Genomic DNA, 21025 nt, shown 5'->3' with positions numbered 1-21025 from the left:
CTTCGTAACCTATCGATTCTGATTCCTGACACAGGCAATTTATGAACTGGTCAAAATACCCATTTCTTCTGCTGGAGGGAGACCAGAACTTGTTGACTAGTGACATAGTGCCTTCCCACCACTCCCTGCTGTATCTTCACTCTCCTGGGAGGAACAAATTATCTCCCCAGCCACTTTTCTTTTCTAGATGCACTCATCATAGATGTGAACTAGTCTGTGAGGCACTTCCAGTTGCATTTCCAATGAGAATAACTGTGCCAGTGACCAGGAAAATGAAGGAACAGAAGCTGGGGAAGCCTCAGAGAAGGGAAAGCTCTCACGCAAGAGCTTTCCCATCCCACTATCAGCTCCATGTAGCTTCACGGTGACAGCCACTGCCCTTCTGTGACAGGTCATCCAACCCCACCAGAATGTGGTTTCTCATTATAATAGCGTCATAGTGCCACAACATAAAATGCTGAGCTAGGTTTGACTCTGAGCACTCAATGTTTACAGTGACATCCCTGAAAAAATATTCTCACCAAAATTCAGAATTTTGCCTTTGTGGGAAGCCCATGCAAAGGTGGTATTTTGTGTGTCTCAATGTTACTGTTCTCAATCAACAGGGAATTTTATGTTATTGAGATGTGCTTCTATGTTAGAGACAATAAGATTCAGCTGGCATAAGTGGTCATTTAGCTGGCCTCTGAGTGTAGAAATAAAGATTACACCATCTCTAGATACAATCAAATTTTCAAGTACACTTGTAGCCTGGATATTCTTACAGCTACCCTAATGCTTCTGGCTGTTTTTTGGCAAGATAGTAATCCTTCTGTTTAGAACATCAAAGAAGTTTACATAATTTCTCTGAAAATGAAAAAAAATAAATCCCCCTTTTGATTCAAAGCACTGCTATGATGAGGAAAAATATTTAAGCAGCATAAATTTCATAGCCAAACGAATATAGAGGGAAACAGCTGACACTACAACTGTGCCGAGAGTTGGAATTGTATCTCCACTTCATCGGCACTGATCTAGCTCTACTTTCCAACACGTTCACTTCCTGTATATTTACTGTATCAGGACACATTACTTTTATTGTTATTTACAATGTATAAAATACAATCAATACAAATATAAAACTGAAAGGATGTTTTAACATACTTCAGCTTTCATCCAATAATAGTATATATCCATGAATATGCAGACATCAGACCTGGAAAATCTGGGGGCTTAATTTGAATTTTCTTCAATGTTCACAAAGTTTAAGGAGAATAGTATTGGTTTTGGGGGTCACCATGCCGCCACAATATTTTTCCTTTTGCATTTTTTTTTCCCCCTAGAAATTTTCATTTAAAAAACTGAAAGAAATGAAGATTAAACTAAGCACAAGTGGAAAATCCATGGCGTTAGCCTTGTTGGCACCGTGGGGTTAGTGGACAGTACAAATGAAGCCTTCCCCCTACACCGAAAATCAGATGTTTAAAAGCCCTTCATCTGGAAAATGCAAATGATTAAATCAATATTGTGTCATATGAAAAAACTGTATTCACCTCTGCTCCCCATTTTGCTTCAGTTCCTTCCCCCATTTTCATTCAAGGACCTGTCCAAGAGCCCCCCTGTTGCTGTATCACTCATTTCTGCTATAATGCTCCCAAGCCCTGTGCTCCCTTACATGATCCTGCTTTGCACAGAGCCCCAGACACACAGCTCTTCCACCCCACCAGTGTCTTAATGCTTCTGAAGCTCGGCATCACTTACCAAGGCATCTTTCTGGAAACATCTAAGGCTTTTATTCAGCTTCCGTGTTTTGATTCCTCCTCTAGGCCTGAAATGCTAAGCCAAGTTTTGAACTTTGGCTTGGGAATGTGCAAAAATGTTCACAGCCTAAATTACAGCTACGTGTACCAGGAAAGGAAAAGTGAGAAAGAAACCACATACTGCTGTCTCTTTCAACACTCATACTTCTTGTGACAAAGCAATCAGGACCAAGATTTCTTTAGCTTGGTCATTTCAAATTACAAACTCTGTTTGGGTACAAACTGCATCTTTCTCCCCCCCCCCCCTTTTTTTTTTCCCCTTTCTTTTTATATGCATGTGACTGTAGCAGATTTATTAACTCGCCTCTGGCACCCTTGCTTGGCCAGGGAAGAAAGGTTTTCTTCCTTCCAGTGGGACTCTTCCTTTGGTTTCCTTCTGCCTTTTTTGTGCCATTACTCCAATAAACCTCTCAGGGAGCTCAAAAACCATTTTTTTTTTCTTAAGAATGACTAATTGATGAAACAAACACTTTAGTCTCTAGTCAGTCTCTTCCCTGCCTATTTGAATGAAGGATTCCCACTGTCACTCCGAAAGCAACTGGGAGAAAAGGGAAAGGAGCTCAACAGAAAGACCCTGTTCAGCAGGACTCATGACAACAAACAAGTGAACAGTTGCTGGATAAGATATTCTGGTGATACAAGGAAAGAAATTAGGCAGGCTAGTTTTTGGAGTCAGTCGTGAGGAAAAAAGAGAGAACGGAGCTCACTTAAAAGCATCTTAAGCATCTTTGAAACTTCTAGGCAAAAAGGATATTGTTCTGAAATAACAAAGAACATCTAACACATGAAAAGCTTATCTTTTAGGAAGAAAGTCAATTTTTCATATTTTAGGCTTATAATTAGAAGCTGGCTAGTTGCTATGGAACTGCTCTCAATTCACAAATAAATATGCATTTTTAATACAAAAATATGCAGTACTCATCTCTCCCTGCATTATATATTGGTTGCTAAACAGCAATTTACAATATTTATGCTACTTTATAATGCCTGTGACCTTCGCTGTTTTCTGGCTTCTTCACATATGGTAGATGTGCTTGGAAACTGGAAGTTTGCAAAATTAGACATGCATAACTTCCTTCCATATCTGGACATATGTAGTGTTGCTGTTCTGATTTTAAACACTAGGTACCAACACAACGCTCATGACTGTGAAAGACTAACAGCGCAAACCCTGGATACGCAGTGCATCTGTGAACAGTACTTCCATAGGTTATTCTGATGCTAAAACTCTGGAGCAAACACTGTCAGTCTTGCTAATACTGCCTGTTGTGTTGCAATTTGGGTATACCTGCAAACATCCTCCAAGGCACAGAACGAGGAACACCACTTCAGTGACCTTGAAACGAAAGCCAGCTTGGATCCTCAAAATAAACAAATGAACATAATGAAAAATGACCAAGTTGTTACTCGTTACAGCACTAGCCTCCTGCTATCAGGCTCTAGTTTTAAAAACCCTACGAATGCGCTTAGCTGCACAAATGCTAAGCAGTCTTCCTAAGTAAGTGCACGCATAATCTGAGTAAGGTGCAGGTTCCCTCTGCCAGTAAGGTTAACTGGGACACCTACTTCTGCTTTTGCCCAGTCATCCAGGACTCCTCAGGGAGTCCCTGGAGTGAGGCATCACCAAAAGGACCACAGGAAGAGACCTCCTGGGAGCTGCAGCTCTCCCTTAAGGCGAGTATATTCTTCGTCTCTGCACCATGTACCAAAAGTGAGGTGGACCGAAGTTGGGCCAAAGTCTAGGTTGGAGCTTTTACCCCCATGTTAGTAGTTCTTGTCCTAGAGTCTTCTATTTAGACTGCCTGCTCCATGTGGAATGAGGTCAAGTACGTATTTTAATTAACGTATTTAAAACAACCTGCGTTCCTCTGGGTGAGTATTTACAGGCAGCTCATTTCTTTCCACCTCAGCAGTCTGGACTCATCATCCGTTTACCCTGCATGTTATTGTAGTGGCATATGACAGGGCTGGATGCAGCTGTGAAGTTGATCGGGAGTTGCACGGTGGTGGAGCGGCTCCTCTCCTACACCGCATCGATTGGGCACCACACTGAGCAACGCTAATGTGGTACAGAGAGAGGTCCAGCCTCCCGCCTCCCTCTTGCTTCTCTCCTCCCCTCATCTCTTTGGAGAAAGTGTCCTTGGATTGGGCAGGTGCCTGGTTTGCTCCTTTCCATCTCTGACCCTACTGCCTGTGTGCACTCTTTCAGCTATGCAGATTTTACAGCTGTGCTGCTTTTTTTTTTTTGAGCTGATTTTTCTGTTCATTATACGTACTGTTTTTCTTGCACGCTGTAAACACTTTTAGTACAGATTAAGTACTAAGGATAGTCAATGCCATGTAAATTAAGAAAATATATGATGAAACACTTTAAAATTATTTAAAGGAAATAATCTCTATATAATTCAACACTTTTGCCCATTTACATCAGCACTAAAGCTTCAGTTCCCTGTGATCAAACAGGTTAAGAAGCTCTTTCCACTGATGTATCACCGACTTTGTCAGAGCACTCTGCAGCATCCTCACCTGGTACTACTTTGATTTACAACACAGCAACCTCTTTCTGTTACTCCAGATTCATTATAGTAAAACTAGATTATTCTTACACTTTCTGGCACTATTTTTCTTGTAATATGATCAAAGATGTGCCTGTGTGTCTATTTGCAAACACTGACGCAGAGTTTTGCTTTATTTTCCTTTTTACACTAAGCTTGACCCAAATGAAATACAAGTATAAATATCAAACCCACAAGTAAGGTTTGAGAAGCCACAAGGTTCTCCTGCTGTTTATACGTGTGTGAATTACAGTACATCAGGAAATCAATATTCCCTAGATGGTGCTTGTGCCTGGCACTTCATGGTGAACAAACATTAGGTAAGACAATATAAATGGTACAATCCTTATTGATTTCTCTTGACTGTGTAGAATGTGAAAGCTGCAGCCACATTTAACACTTACTGACAGACTCATCTAAGTTTCAGCGCTATTTTATATTTTTATAGTTGTCCACGCTCAATTGATTCCATTAAGTTGCTAGACACATTTCAAGCCATCTAGATAAGGAAAAAAAAAACCACGCAGTGCCTGGAATGAGATGCTGCTACTTTGTGCCTAGCAGGATAAAAAGGTTAAAGGACTAAATTGTGCCTAGATGTTGGAAAGAGTTCTCTTTTATTTGATAGAATTGTTATTGTTTTTAGTGAATGGATACTGTGAGTGATGGATAGATGCATTTAACTAAGTTAAATAAATGAACGAACAGCATAGACCAGAAATATCTATGGGGAAACTGTACTGGAAGCTCCCAATGTTATAGCCCCTCCCCAAACAAACAAGCAAAAACCACTCATAGTTCCACGCCTGACTGATAAAATGCCCTCAGAAAAAAAGTCAGATGGGCTTTAAAATCTTGAGTTTGGGATTTTTTTCCATCTTTTTTTTCCTCTCTGACTCATGATGCACAGCAATTTATACATGACCCCCTCCCCCCTCCCCTCCAAAGTGAGTTTCTCACACAAGTCAGGGAAATTAGGGAGTAGGACAGCATAAGAAATTCTGAGTATCAGGATATGAGATTTAATGACCTGAAAAATAACTCTCTATTTCCCTTTTATACCCAAAAAGCTCTTTTAGAAAGATATCAGAATATCTATTTCATAGTTTCTTACTCCCCTGCTGGGAAGATTTAAATAATATGATTGAATTAGTGTGAAAAACATGTCAGACATCCATTCTGTGAATACCAAATGCAAACTGAACTACAGGATACATAATGTCTTGAGAAAACCCTATCTATATCTATTTGGGCTGTTTGGTACCCAACAAGATGGACATTCAGAAATTAAAAATGGCATAAAAAATGAAGAAGTGGGAAAATGTATCATATCAGAAACATATCAAAACCAGCCACTGTGTTATGGTTTCCTCTAGAGAACACACTCTCAGCTACAGTGTAAAACAGCTTACAAGTGCTGAATGTTCTGATCCTGAAGCAGCAAACTCTGAAGCACATGCTTTGCTTTAAGTGTGTTGTGGTCCTATTGATTTCAACAGTACTGAACTTTGCTGGATTCATAGCAGCATAATCAGCACCCTCCAAGAGTGGGCACTCCTTTCTCAGCATATTCCATTAAAAAAACAAAAAAAAAAATCAAAGAAAACTTACATACTATATGAAATCAGATGGAGGTTACATTTTTCAGCTTTCAAATGAACTGTTCTTTTATAGAGATTTCTATCTCCAAAAATGAGGTGAATCTACTTGAAAACATCAGGAATAATTTCATGAACTCAGAAAAGTCTTTGAACAGTAAATTTGCAAGATGTTGCTTCCATCTTGCAGAAGAGTTTCACATATGTGAGCATGTTAATATAATTAACTTTTTCAGTCCACATTTGGTGACATTGCCTACAGTTTTCTCTGAAATTCTTTCTTTTACCAAAAAAGACATGACAAACTGCTTTAAAATTACAAGAATGTCTTTAGATCAAGAGAAAACTGCAGAGTGGTTCTCATATCAAGAGCTTTCTATTTTAGCCTATAAAATATTAGACATAATTAAAGGTGAGTTAAGACTTTGGTAAAAATCTAAAGAGCATCAGCAAATCTGAGTACTGCTCAGCTTTTCAATTGCTTTTCTACTTCTCAGTTCTTTTAAATGGTTTTCTATGGCAGGAACATTTTTCTTAATTAGTCACAGCTAATTAGTGTTCTGGCATAGACAAGTAATCAGAAATGTCAGAGCTGCAAGGCTACATCTCCCTAATCCTTTGATAATAATTTAGCCTCCTGGGAGGGCCTCAAGCTGCGGTAAGTAGTGGCTGACAATAAGGCAAAATTAGGTGGGCAGCAGACCATTAGGATAGAAAAATAAAAAGCACTACCAAATCCTGCTGAGCACCATCAGGCAACTAACTACACTGCCAGATGAGGTGCCTGTTTAAGCCTGTGTTGTTAATTAGCTGATTCTACCAGACCTGCCACATATGTCCAGGTGCATCATGCAAAGATGTGTATTTCTGGGTTTGCGCCAAAGGACAATTTTGCACTGTGATCAAATTTCAAGAATCTGAGAAAGAAGCCCACATATTTCTTGAAGATTATTCTGAGTTATCAAAGAAATAAGAAGATCAACAAGCTACAATCCATTTTTGTGGAGTCTCTTTTAAGTAATTAGGCACGGTCCTCTCATGTTTCTCAGAGGTTAATACAAACACAGCTTTTGATTCAAATGTGGCCTTTAACCAGTCCTACCTAGTCTCAACTTGCTGAAGTTGCCTTGGCATATAATCTAGATCAAAAAGTAGACCTTTTGTCAAATCACACACTTGCAAATAATTACATAACAATGAAAGTGAAGATTACTTATTAAAATTAACATGACAGGAAGCAATTTGAGAATGAGAAAAAAATCACAATTAAAGTTTTCTAGAAAAATGTTGTTGAATACTTAATACTATGGTAACGGTGCTTTTGAGGTAGACACGGACAGCACAAGGAGTTGGCACTATGGAAAACTCACATCTAAAATAAGTGTTCCTCTCAGCTGTGTAACACCAGCTGAAGATTAACTCACTTGCCAGGGAGTAGCATTTGCACATTTTTAACACATTTTTTGTAAAAGGTCAGAAGACTTATAGAAAAGATGCAACTGAATAAAGCATTTGCTAAAAATGTACTTGCAGATATGATGGCAAACAGAAATTAATCAGATGAGTACTTCGTATCTCCATTTAGGCATGGAATGAAGTACATAACACAGTAATCTTTGGAGAATAATTACTACCTCAAATAACCTCAAGTACATCATTGAACTTAAATGGTCCATCCATGCTACTAATGGAAAAGGAAAGTAATGGTTGTGATATGGGAACACTACTAGCATTTAATTAACATTCCAGACAAAATATAAGCATTTTTTTGACAGAAAAAGAATATCACATTACATCTGAATTTTTGAAATAGAAAAGCCAAAAGCAGCTATGTAAATCTGGATTGCTTAAGCGTTTATACTACACATAAAGACGTTCAGTCTTTCTGCACTCCAGAGAAAGTTGTAGGAGTTCCCTGCCATTACCACCTCTTACACTGCTTGTTGAATTGTTACCCTGCACGAGGCCACAACTCCACGGACATTCTCCGACATGAGCAGTCCCCGTGAAGTCAACAGGACTACTCAGTCACACCACACCAGTTTAACACCCAGAAGAAATGGGCAATCAGGGCCAAAGTCAACACCTGCTAACAGGTACCCTCTTGTACAAGTTAACCAAGGGACCTGTTTGCCAATGCCGACCTTCCAGGATGTGCACTCTGACTATTTTATGTGTTTATGGTACACTTGTGCAAAGGTTTCCCAGAAATTAAAGTCTAAAAAAATTGGAAAGCCCTTAAGTTGTATCAACAGCTAACCATTGGTGTGTCAAAACTGCTCCCTTAAACCATTCTTTATTTCTCAAAGCAGCAATCAATTACTGCATAAAGATTTCATTGCATATATAGTCTTAATAAAATTGTAATCACACATCTGTTTATACTATAATTTTTTCACAACAGACCCAACACAAATATAACCTGTAAGATAATGCTCTTAATGGCAAATAAACCAAGAAGGGTTATGAAGAAAAAATATTTGAAATGAATTTTTTCTGTGTTTAGACAAGAATATCCATACTTCACGTGCAATTAAAAGGTACAAGAAAGTGAGAATCTATCCAAGTGGCACTTAGGAACTATACAGAAAGTAAGTATTGCACTGATGTTTTAAAAAGTGTTTTATGCAAAATGACTTATCTTTTTTAAGCTGGTTTGTCAACAAAATCCTATTTTGTTTTAAAGGAAACAGATTTATAAGTCTAATGTAATTTAAAGTGCTCAGGAATTCAGGACTTAGTCCCATCTTAAAAATTCCAGTAGAAACATGAATCTAAGTCTAGTCAGTGATGATAACCTGGCACGTTTATGGGCACAGCACTGCATTTACAAAGGTAAATGGTAAAACTCCCATTGATTATGATAGTGTAGAACTAGACTCCACAGGAATTTCATAGTTGGATATTTTTTACATCTGTTAATTCTGTGATCATATACACAACACTGTTCTTTGATAGGCTGCACAAATGTTCTTACGTCATCCATCAAGCAGATTATCTTTAGAAATAAGAGGGGCCTTAGTAAGAATTACTAGTATTTTAGATTTATTCTAGGTTTGTGTAATTCTATTCTAAATACTTCATTTTCCCATTCACCAACTGCTACTTTTACAGCCTTTTCTGAAAGTAAGTATTTTTCAAACACTGGTTTAAAAAAAAACAACCAAATTAAAGTACAACTTTGTTTCTAAAACATTTTACTAAACTTTATTTAAAAAAATGAGTTCTTGGTTTAAGTGATTAAACTTTAAAAAAGTTTCCGTGGGTGATGATTTTAATCATAATTAAAAATTGTAATTGTTAAACAAACACTGTACTGCCTGTCTTCATGATTTAGTTATTATACACTGAATCTACCTGAGTCACTGCAGCATTAAAGGTAGAAAAGTTTGCTTTATCTGAGTTTGTTAGAGAAACCTGTCCCAGTGTAAGTTCATTGCCTTAATTTAGTTCAGCGGAGCATGAGATTGCAAGGAATCACATCGATCATTCATTGAATGATTAAGCCTTTGGGAATCATGAACATGGAGCAGACATTTAACCCAGAGGTACTGCAGACCATCCATGTGTACAACACATCACAAAACCTTTCTAGTGCTCTTTTAAGATCGGTGGTGTTAAAAACAAACAAGCAAGCACAACTATAAGCTGCTACAGCATGAGAGGGGGAGATAAACGTCCTGAGTTCCTGTGACAGGAAGGAATTTGATAGGTAAAATTCCCAGCTGATCCTTAGGAAGAAGACCATCTCCCAGACCGCAAAGGAAGACAAAAAGTCCTAAGTCTCTCTGACAAACTGACCAAGCAAAAACTCTTTGTGATGCCAAATTTGGTGATTAATTTTGAGAACAAGAAGATGGCACACTGACCTGGGAGAGACCAGTGTTACCAGGAGCACCAAGCCATATTGTTCTGTATGCTGTCTATACCCCTTCCAGAGGAGGTAAGAATGAAATGCAACCAGAAGCCAAGTTTTTCAGAGGAAAGGAAGGAAAAAAATAACCACCTTGGTTCTGCTGCCTGATCAGCAGAGGTACTGAAGCATAGGATTTAAATGGTTTAAAAATGGTGCCCAAAAAACCAGCAGCCCTGTCTTTTTTCAAAGTTCCCTGGAGATTTGAGCCTCTCTCATATGTAAGGATTAGTATCACAAGCTTAAATTTCATTCTCCTGATTTTCATATTTTGTATAGCATGGCAGTGTTTTTTGAGGCTTATCAAACACCACCATAAAACAATTTTTTATGTTCTCCCTCGTTTGAGACTTGTCAGGTACATAGAAAATTTTCCAACTTCTAGCCTTAACATATTGTGACCTACGGGCAGACATTTGTACTTCTATCAATACTATTCTTAAACTTAAATGATCTTCTTTGTTATGTACATTACTTCATATGATAGCTATCCCATTCTCTTGGTCACTGTAATAACTATTACTATATAGCAGCCCCGAATCAAGTCAATGAAATCTGTGCATAAATAGTTTGTAATTATACATTTTTGGGGATTAAAATAGCATCCAAGGCCTGAGCTTGTCTATATTTATAACTAACACCACTAGCACACAGAACAATCTCTTTTTTTTTGGTTATTCTGGATGAGGTGTTTCCCTGGCTGAAGCACAGACATGCACTCTTCCTATTTCGCTTGGCTGATGATTTCTTATCTGACACAAATACAATGTACTTTAAGGGGAAATCAACTGTGATCTACAACTGTAGCCAGTTGAACTGCTAGAAGTATATTTACATAAAAATCTGAATATATTTTATTCTTTCTATTGAAATATAACTTGATAGAATTGAATTTATAAACAGTACCTAGGTTTTGTTATATCACTAATTTAAAAAACCCTTCCAAAAATCACAGGCAAAATCTTGCTCAGTCATACTGTTCTAAATCGGAATTAATCTCAGGAAAGGTGAGTTAACACAGTGAGAAGCCTTTGTTTTAAATTTCTGCACGCTATGAGCTTATGTATTTGTTAATGCATTTATCTGAACCTGTCCAACTGGTTATATCTCCTAGTGTGATGTTATGTAGAAATGTGATACCACCATATGTAAAGAAAGATAAAGATAGAAATAGATATTTGATACACAGAATACTTATCACGTACACCTTTTTTCTTTTCTTACAGCTACATGCCTTGGCCATGACAGGATACAATGCGTAGTACTGAGTAAAAGAGGACAGGAATGGTTTTGCGTCTCAAAGGCAAGTGCTGTGTCATGACTTGCATCCATACGGGAGATGTTTTCTTGTGCTGAACAGCTTGATTGCCGAAATGAAACTTGGAAGTGGTCCTTGACCCATGCTAACCCAATTTTACGGAGGCCCTGTCCTTGGTTTAGTGCTAGTTGGCCTAACCCAAAATCACACCAGGAACCATGCTGATCACTTAATGGTATGGATGGTCACTTGCTAGTTCTCAGGCCTGTGCCCAGGCCCTGGCCAGTTCACTGCTACGGGCATAGCCTAAGGCTTGGTCTAATCAACAAAGTCAATGTGGTCTCTCCAGTGAGAGTTAAGACTTGGCCTTAGGCACATAATTTTAACATTCAGAAAATTACAACATAAGCAAAAATAACCCCAAAGAAAAACAAAAAATAGAAACTTGAAAATGAAACATATGCTTGCAGATTCAGTGCAAAAGCAAACTGAAGCAGAAGTTGCTAATATGGTTTTAGTGCTTTGTGAAGGTGCCAGCTGGATGGATGATAATTTTTCTACCCCTGCAGGGCATCAAAGCTTTTATAAAATCATTCTTTTCACACATATTAGCACTTAGCTTATTAAAACAGATGATACTTTTTTCTGTAAAGCTGCTTGGGAGTGTCTGGAAATATAAAATCTGAGAGAGAAGTCTCATTTTGACCACCCAGTCTAACAAACAACAAACACTGACATGACATACCATGGCTGAGAGTCTATGTTATGGGACCTTCTGTGACTGCCATAACTGTAGTGTCACAGTAAAGGCTGTGAATTGCTGTTATGAAAACATTTGCTGTAACTTGCATAATTAAATGAAACTGCCAGCAAAGCTTTCTAAAATACTTAGGAGATGACACACAAATAAATACATTTCAAAGTCTGTATTATGTTCCAGAATTTGTTTTGTAATAAATTGCATTGCACAGTGCCAGAGATGACTTCTTTCCCTGTTCAAACTCCTACATAATTATAAGTGACTGACATCATTATCATGTAAATTGATCCAAGTTTATAATAAAATAACTTTTATTTTAGACATATTGTACACGTGTAGCACTTAGAATTTATATAGAAGGCACAATTTCAGCTGCCTACAGCTTCTCCTTCAGACAACTCAGAAAGGGACATACTAGACATAAATTAGTGGTCAGAACTTGAATGAGCAGAAATATGCCCAAGAGTGTTGCTAGCAGCCTTATAGGAGAGCCTTGTATGAGGAAAATTTTGGTAGAGTAGGTGATCATTTCTAAAAAAAGAGGAGGAATCAGGGCAAAGGCATGAGTGGAGGGAGGCTGCAGAAGCCAGTATCAAAGCTGAGGGAAATGATTGTGAAGATACAGGCTGGCTAGCAATGTGTGGGCCTCAAGTATGAGGACAAGGATTGCTCTGAACTTGCAGAAGCAGGATTAGAATTTTGAAAATGAGTTCAACAATTCACTAAGCGTTTGGTAAACTTTAAGAAATTTTAAGTCTTAAACTAAAAAAACATACAACAAAATTCTAAGAGTCATTCCATGAAAGTACCAGTAAAACCCATAGATGTACCTGGCGTAACTGGCATCTTTCTGTGTACAAGCAGGCAGTGATATGTATAAGTTCTTTATTTAGGGAAATTAGGTCTGCAATGGAGTCCACAAACCACACCAATCCAATTCCCTCCTTTACACATTCAAAATCAAAAGATGGAATAAAACTGGACTACTCACAGTGGAAAAATGACTATTTCAAATAACAATTTTCTACCAATTTTATTTATGCCTTCTAGCGCTTAAAAGTTTCATGCAGGAAATGTTTAAAGAAAGACCACTTTAACAGCTGAAGATGGTAAATAAAAACTAAAATAAGAAATGATCAACAGGGAAGAAGAACATCTGAACATCTTATACCATTAAAATGCAGCTTATCCCTTCTGATGTAGTTGTGATAGCAGGAAGCTTTGCAAGGGTAGTTACTTACATCAAACAACTTCTCTATGTACATTTCCTCATTGACCTTTTCTCGAAGTATATCCTGGTTTTGTCGAACAAACATAATGTAGGTGTCTGCTAGATCCATCCCTGGTTTCTGTGGAGACATAAAGTAAGGGGAGAAAGTAGTGGGAAGGGAAAGAGGTAGACCACTCAAAAACTGAGACTTATAAGAAGTTATACTTAAACATAATGAAAACTGAGATTATGGTACAATGTTAACACATGTATAAACTGTATTTACTAAATCTGCTATGAATTCTGGGTTAGCCATGAAGTTCAGGAGGGTTCACTATTAATAAAGTTCTCAGTGTTATAATTTATGGATGCTCTGAGTCATAAATCTACATTGCCATATGTAATGGAATGCAGTCTTGGCTCTGGTAACACCAACGGCAAACTTGGACATTTTCCCCTTTTTTGTTAGTGAGGGTCTCATAGCTACCTCTCCCTCAAGGTCAAGATCCTGCTATCACATTCGGAAAATGGTTAAAAAAGCATTTGGTTCCTTTTTCATTGCCTCAGATTTGTTGCAATTCGCTTTCAATGTACAGCTGAACTTTGTGTTTGAGGTTAGCTTCTACTAATTTCAATTCAAACCAAGTTCAAGCACTTCTCTGAGAGCAACAGCACAGAAAGGTTGGTGTGAGAGTAGACATGTACCCCTATTTTTCTGAAACTTGGTGCACTGGCACAATCAGCTTGGAGGATGACTAGGGAAGGACCAAGGGCTGAAATGTTTCTCTTCTTGTGCTGATCTGTGTTCTGTATGAATAGCAGAGTAGGTGTAATTTTCATACCATGCTCCGGAACATGGGACAGGCTAGGATATGTTGTGTGTGTGTGATGCTGTGTCAGGTCAGCCAGAGTGGTGGCTGAAACTGCTCTCTCCTGCCCATCTGGGACTTCTGGACCTCTGTACCCACAAAATATTGTTCCACACTAGTCCCTAACAGCCTGGAACATCCCCTTTCCTGGCAGTGTATGCAGGGCTGGCCAGGAGTTCACCTTTCTCTAACAGGAACCAAGAAGGAACATAAGCACTTTGGAAAGTCTTCTGTGCATGCCCTCTGTGTGAGCAGATTTGTAAAACTATCACTTGCTCCCAAATAATAGTTTTTAAACATCATGGCATGCAAAAGAAGGTTAAGTTTTATAATACTTTACAGTAAGTCTTAGCACAAAGCTATTTAGAAAGGGTTCAGATTTGGCTAAGACTGACTCTGTGCAGAATAATTAACAGCTCTAGGGAACGAGGATGAAAACAGCGATACCCAGTCCCTGAATTCCCAGGCATAAGTCATCTCTGTTTCTCAGAAACTGTTATTGTCTGAAAACAGCATACGTACAAAGCTGTAAGAGTAAAATATTTAGCATATTTTAAAGGCATGTATGCATAAAAATGCTCATATAGTTAAAATATTTACATATAATTTTATATCAAGGCTTTGTTTCTAGTCTACAAGTGGATAACTTTTATTTTTTCTCATTCCTTATTATCTTGTATGTAATATATTATAATGTATATGAACAGGTCTGGGCACAGGAGGGAAGGAAAGGTGCAACATGCCCAAACTAATACCTGTCCAGAAACTGCCATTACTATAATAGGATGAGAGCATTCTCCCCTCAAAACTGCAGTAAGTGAAACCCCCTGGATCATAAGCTTCATCTCTTTTTTTCCTGAATCTACCATGGACACATATAGGAATATGATCCAAAACAAGCAGATTTTCATTTATACATGTGCATCAATGGCAGTTTCATTTCTTAAAAGTAACAGTTAAATGTGGAATGATGGCCTAGTTTAACACTCCTAGCATCTCCAAAACTCGCACAGAAAAACTGAAATGTCTCCTGCACATTTGGATTGGTCATTCCAGAGGCAATGAAAGCTCATTTTAAAAACTTAGCACTTACATACATGCCTACATGAAACTCTTAAAAGGAAAGCAGGACTATTTATATTTACATTTGAATTACACACCTTGATCCTAAGCATAGAAATAAAAATGTGAGATTACAATAGATAAAAGAGTTTTCTGTTGGAAAACCTGGCTCATGGAAATCAATAGATTTCCTTCATAAAAATGTACCTTCATTAAAATGTGACAGAAATGTTTTTAAATTAAACTAAATCACAAAGTGAAGGAGATTTAAAACAGAAAGCTCCATATCTTACCTTAGTGTACTCATTTGTGATGGTACAAAAGAATAAAACCAGTGTTGAAACCTTATGTACTTTCTAAAACCTGACAGGCAATTTATAGGAATTGGACTAGTTTTAACTTGGAGGGATAATGGGAAAATATTTTGAAATCTCCACGGGTGGGTGAAAGAGATAATCTAACAAATGAAAGGCTGATTTTAGTTCTTGGAGATATATACCGGAATGCATATATGAATCTTCCATTGAATGCTAAAACCTAATGGTTCTCCAATTCACACAATTTTTTATTTTAGTAAGTTCAATAGAAAATGTTCATCTTGCAGACAGCCAAAGCTAGGAAAATAACATTTCCCATCAGCATTATCTCTCCCCTTATCTTTGAGACGTTTACCTAGTCTTGAAGCTGTGACATATGGGAATTTCACACCTAGTGAATATATTTTCATGTAGCTTGTGGCACAGGAGTGTAATCATTAAAAGAATATACACAAGTAAGAGTAACTGCAACAGCTGGTGACATTTACCAATTAGAATTACAGTTCTTTAAAACACTTCATCCTTCTTTAATGTGTGCGGGATAATTATCTTTGAAATCGCTGCGGAAAAAAATTAATTTTCCTTTTAAACAGTGTCTGCCCACAGTAGAAATATGTCTGGGTAAGGAAGATTATCAATACTCCAACTGTATGACTCTCTGTTTAAAACCTCACCAACATCATTGCAAGTTAACCATCTTTGCTCATGGTGGGCAAAACACACATGAAACATTGAATGAACGAACAGTTTATCAAATACTTCTTTATCTCTCCATATTGCATGCATTGAATTTGTTTTCTCTACACATGTGAAAGAAAAGAAAGCTATTATAAGCATCAAAACAGGCTTAGTGCTATATATTTAATGTTTTAACTTTTTTTAATAGGGATTATGTATTAGATGGGAACCTCTGATTACATGATCCTCTATTGCTCTATTTTGAATTATTAAACTTCAGAAAAAAAACCAGGTTAATGTAGAATTAAAAAAACAAACAACAATTAGGCAACTGGATGTACCTTAAAAGACAAACAAATAGAAACTGAGATATATTTTAAGTAACTGTCACAGGGGGTATTTTGTTACTGATATTGGACAGACTTAAGCAACTCAGTCTCCACTTCTATACCCAATATAAAAAATCCTGCTCCTCTGAATCTCTGGCAGAACATCTGCTGAAGTTAATGGGAGAGAGTTATTTACACGTCTTTGGGAGAAGAATTTAACCTGGTATATTTATCCGGGTAAGTGTGAAAAAAGGTATTCTGTCTGAAAACTTCCCCAAGAAAAAAAGTGGTTTTTTATGATAAATAAAAAGTTATTGTACGTTTGTTTTATTCAGAACAGCAGACAAGATGTTTTGCCTATCTGAAAATGAAAGAGAACCAAACAAAGAGATGAATGGAGAAACTGGAAACACAAAGACATCAAATAAAATACCAGGAAATGAAGAGTTGTAAATAGGGTTACTTTGTCGCTGGTTACACAAGTAACTGAATACACTGGCGAGTGAATGAGTTTAAACAAGGGTGTAGGCTTCAGCACATTCTTTTTTAGGGTTAATCACTAGTTAACCTGGCAAGATGAACATGCTGTTTGGGGGGGAAAAAAAAATCCTTCTTAATTATACACTGCAAGTGCTCTTACTTCCTGCTGCTGCACCTAATCCCACAGGTGCAGGTTGTCTCTTTTACTATTCACTGGTAGGTGGGTCTGGATCGACAGGCACTTTCTCATAGCAACAAATTCAGATAAAGAAAGAACAGCTTAACTTTCCCCCTTTAAACAGGAAAACACTACCATAGTGTCTATTTAACAAGGAGGCAAACTTTAAAATACATTCTTCCAGTTTCCAAGCTGATGCAGAAGCTGCATTATGATTGACACACATCGCTCCCACTCAAAAAATTTCCCCGAGGCATCTAGTCAAAAGTAATGCTGCATTGCCTTGATTTCCAGGCATTCATATATTTTGCTGCTGAAAGGTTGCAACAAGCTTAATACTGCCACTAATATTAGGCTTTTCCTACAGGAGAGATTTTGCACAGCTTTTTGCAACGCAACAGTTTCTCACGAATCTCGATAAAAGCCATGTACATTTGTAAATACTTGAGTAATGTTTATTCTCACTTTGGCATTTGTCACAGAACATTTCTTAGCATCAGAGAATGTTAAACAAACTTGTATTTTTGATATTACCATGTAAAAAAAGTCTAGTTTTACTGAGTTACTATCTTGTCAAAGCATTAATGTTTCAAAGATGGGAACAGCTGTTAGAGACTAACTATAAAATAATAAACTTCATCCCATTTTGTATTTGCTCTCTTCTCCACCCCCTTCCCCTCCCCTGCATCCTGGAGGGAGACGTTTTAACTACAGCATGGATGTAACAATGAAATGAAAAGGAGTGATGAGCTGGAGGGGGCTATTGTGAGAAACACAGGAGCTCCTTATTCAGTGTCCACCACCAAATGAAAGAGCACTATGGAAAATTTCACTGCCTGAAATTTCTCCTCTAAATACTGCAAGGCTCATCACTTGGGCTTTGGAATGACAGAATTAAAATATCCTTAACATATTTTTGGAATAGAAACTACTTGTACTCATGACAAGATGCTTGCTCCCTTCGTTTCTTACAAATCAAAATACATAAGCCAGGCAGGAAGATGTATGATGTGTATAATCAGTCTATTATAAAGGTAACATTTTATTCTCATGGTTATGAAAAATATATTTTGCTTAAATGAAAAAATAAAATGCATTTTCCCTGCCTCTAATACATCTTCCTGTAGAAGAAAAAGCAACCTTGCCAAAGGCTGCATGTATTTTGAGAACTGTCATGCAGAACTTAAGCTGTGATTCTGCAAGCATTTACATAAACACTTTTTCATATATGTTTAGTTTCATTGCATTCACAGGGCAACACAGGCGTGCAAGTGTCTGCACCAGGACCTTGATTCTGTAGTGCAAAAGGTCTTCAAAACGCTACAGTTCCTATGACAAAATCAGGTATAAAATATGCTTTTCCCCCCAAAATAAACTATGTTCTACTATGTTATTTTAACTTTCCTATGGATCAGCAGCCATCCTTCTGATCTCCATTTAAGAGGTATCTCAAAAATACTGCTGGCTTAAAACAGATGATGCAGGGCTTTCCCTCCAATTCGGCAATAGCTTGTTTTTATGGATCTGAAAACAGACGGGCCAGTTCCCAGGTTTGGGTATACAGAGGAGGAAGAGGAGGAGGAAGGCAGGAGAAGCCCTAGGCATGAGGATAATGACTGTTCTGTGCTCTTTATTTTTAAACAGAGGTCTCCAAGTATATCCTGCTTAAAAATGAATGGCACAGTCTGGCCACACCTGAATAAGCAGTGATTTCCCAGAAGAAGTTGTTTGCTTCTTAAAACCAGCTAAATGAGGCCACGCTGTACAAGTATGATATTTGGAAATGGAGGTATCTGGAAGGTCCCAATGTGTCTCTGCCTGGTAGGAGGCAGAGTTCCTACTTTGGCCTCTACGGGACCCCATAAGTCAAATGCTGGCACATGTGTGAGGCCCCTTTTCATACCTTTGATCCTCGCATAAAGGCAAGAGTGGAGTGAGAGGCCTGGCATTGTGCGAGCTGTGCACTGCTGTCAGCCCTGGGTCCTTCAAATGGCCTCTCTGCACTTGGTATGACAGGTGGCCTACATGAAGTGAGAGAGGATTAGGTTCCTTCTGTGCCCTCTAAATGACTGGCATAGATTACTGGCTCCTACAAAGGGATTTAAACATACCTTTCCGAACAAAAAGCAGTATATACATATGCATGTAACTGGATGCTCAATTTGTATGAGTAATTGCTCTGGTTATATTTGTAAATGAGACAAACGTGTGTAGAAATGACCAGCTAGAGACACAATCATCTGTGTGCAAAACTGACTTACAGGATGAGAAACTGAACACAATGAAATTATCTACATGATCGAGGAATGATAATAATTTGAGATTAACAGTATACACTTTTTGCCCTCCATTCTACTGCTTTCTTTCCCTATCCTCATTAATTAACTTGCTTTGTGAAACGAATATTAAAAAAAAAAAGAAAAAAGAAAAAAATTAGACAGGTTGTACTTCTACATCTCCTAAGGACTGCCTGGTCTTTAAGAGAAACTAACAGAGTTATAGCACATTTGGGTGAGTTGTTTTAAAAAAAAGAGTAACCTAAATCAGCTCCTGCATTCCCTAACATCAGAATATAGCATTAACAAGAGAACAAACTGCATCCTTAATGCACTACTTATATTTGTAATGTTTGTGTTATTTTCCTCTGAATATTTGGTTTCTTTCACTTGCACAGCAGCCACAATTTCTATCACTTCAGAGCCTGGTGTACTGTGACAACTACCAACAAAAAGAGCGTAACAGCAACTAGATTTTTTCATTATTATCTTTAGGAAATTGCAAGCCATCATTGTTGTTACTCTTCTTAGTCTGGGTTATTCTGCACTGTTCCTCGTATTTCTGTTGGTGTTTCAATCACCAAAACATACACAGTGACCATATAGCCCTATATGCAATGGCTGGGGAAAGCAATGAGAGCTCCTTGTGACTGCATACATCCCACTTCCTAAAGGGCATTCTGAAAAATGGAGGCTTATGTTGAATGTTTTCTTAAACAGGTTAAAAAAAAAATTAAACTCTTTTTTTGGATGGAGTTATTCATAATTCTCTGGCAAGATTAATGAATGGAAGGGTAAATAGCAACATTTTTACCAACACATCTGCCAAATGAACTGCAAGTCTGTGTCTTGTTCCTCAAAATGACCAAGAATCACCCAAGAATGTCCTCCTCCTTTTTGAATCCTTTATTATTTCTATTTTTATTTACCTTTTAACTTTTTTTATCCCCTTTACCTCTCACCCTCTCTCTAAAACATTTTGCCCAGTACTACCTTCATTTTCTTCTAACACCTCTTTTGCCTAGTTAGTTTCTTCTTATTTCACTACTAACCAGTGTATTCTCCCCTCTTTGCCAAATATTGAGCCTGGTAATCAAAGATGAAAAACCCTGTTGAATTCACACACTCAAAAAAACCCCCAAAGGCCTTTTGCCCCCTGCCAACCTCCTTCTCCCCCAGACCCACTAGCAATCAACAGCCCTGTTTCAGGGACCCCAAGGCCAGCACTAAGGTGACCCAGTGAGATCCCTGACTGGAGGTGGGGCACGGGGGCAGAATGCGGTCAGCTAACAAAGTGCAATTCTGCACATATTTGCACCTGCATCAAAAGGAAGGGCCTACTGTGGTCACCTTTAAGTCACTTCCATATTTGCAGCTATATGGTAAGGAGGGACGAGAAGAGATTTTAAGCCGTATCAGTTCAAAATACAGCCACACAAGGCATTTAATTAGCTTCAGTGCAGGATTGCTAGGTTAGCAGCACACGAGCAAGAGCTGGGCGTAAATTCCTTACCCTGTGCCGCCCCTCTCTCCACTTCTTACTTCAGTTGTGAGCCCAGGAGATGACCTTGTAATGTGATGATGACTTACAGCTTCCTTTTGCAGCTGGAATTTGTAACTTCCACAACCGGTGATTTTAGACCCTATTCAGACTGGATGCTCACTGTCAGTTTTGTGACACCAATGGCTCTTCTTGGCCTCAACTGCATCTTTACAACAAGGGGAAGAATGTAAAGAAGCAAA

General features: G+C 38.0%; 1 protein-coding gene across 8 annotated transcripts in view; it reads right to left on the bottom strand.

Annotated features, from left to right (window-relative positions):
* CADPS2 (calcium dependent secretion activator 2) overlaps nucleotides 1-21025 on the bottom strand; it is a 323617-nt gene that overhangs the window by 9864 nt on the left and 292728 nt on the right. For all 8 annotated transcript variants that reach the window (XM_069802016.1, XM_069802017.1, XM_069802018.1 and 5 more), the window contains one exon: nucleotides 13125-13232. In XM_069802016.1, the coding sequence (XP_069658117.1) occupies nucleotides 13125-13232 (108 nt within the window). The remainder of the gene's footprint in view (nucleotides 1-13124; nucleotides 13233-21025) is intronic.

The sequence above is a fragment of the Haliaeetus albicilla genome, chromosome 14 (assembly GCF_947461875.1).
Source record: "Haliaeetus albicilla chromosome 14, bHalAlb1.1, whole genome shotgun sequence".
Lineage (NCBI taxonomy): Eukaryota > Metazoa > Chordata > Aves > Accipitriformes > Accipitridae > Haliaeetus > Haliaeetus albicilla.
The sequence above is the reverse complement of the archived record's forward strand: the minus strand, read 5'-3'. Positions and strand labels throughout refer to the sequence as shown.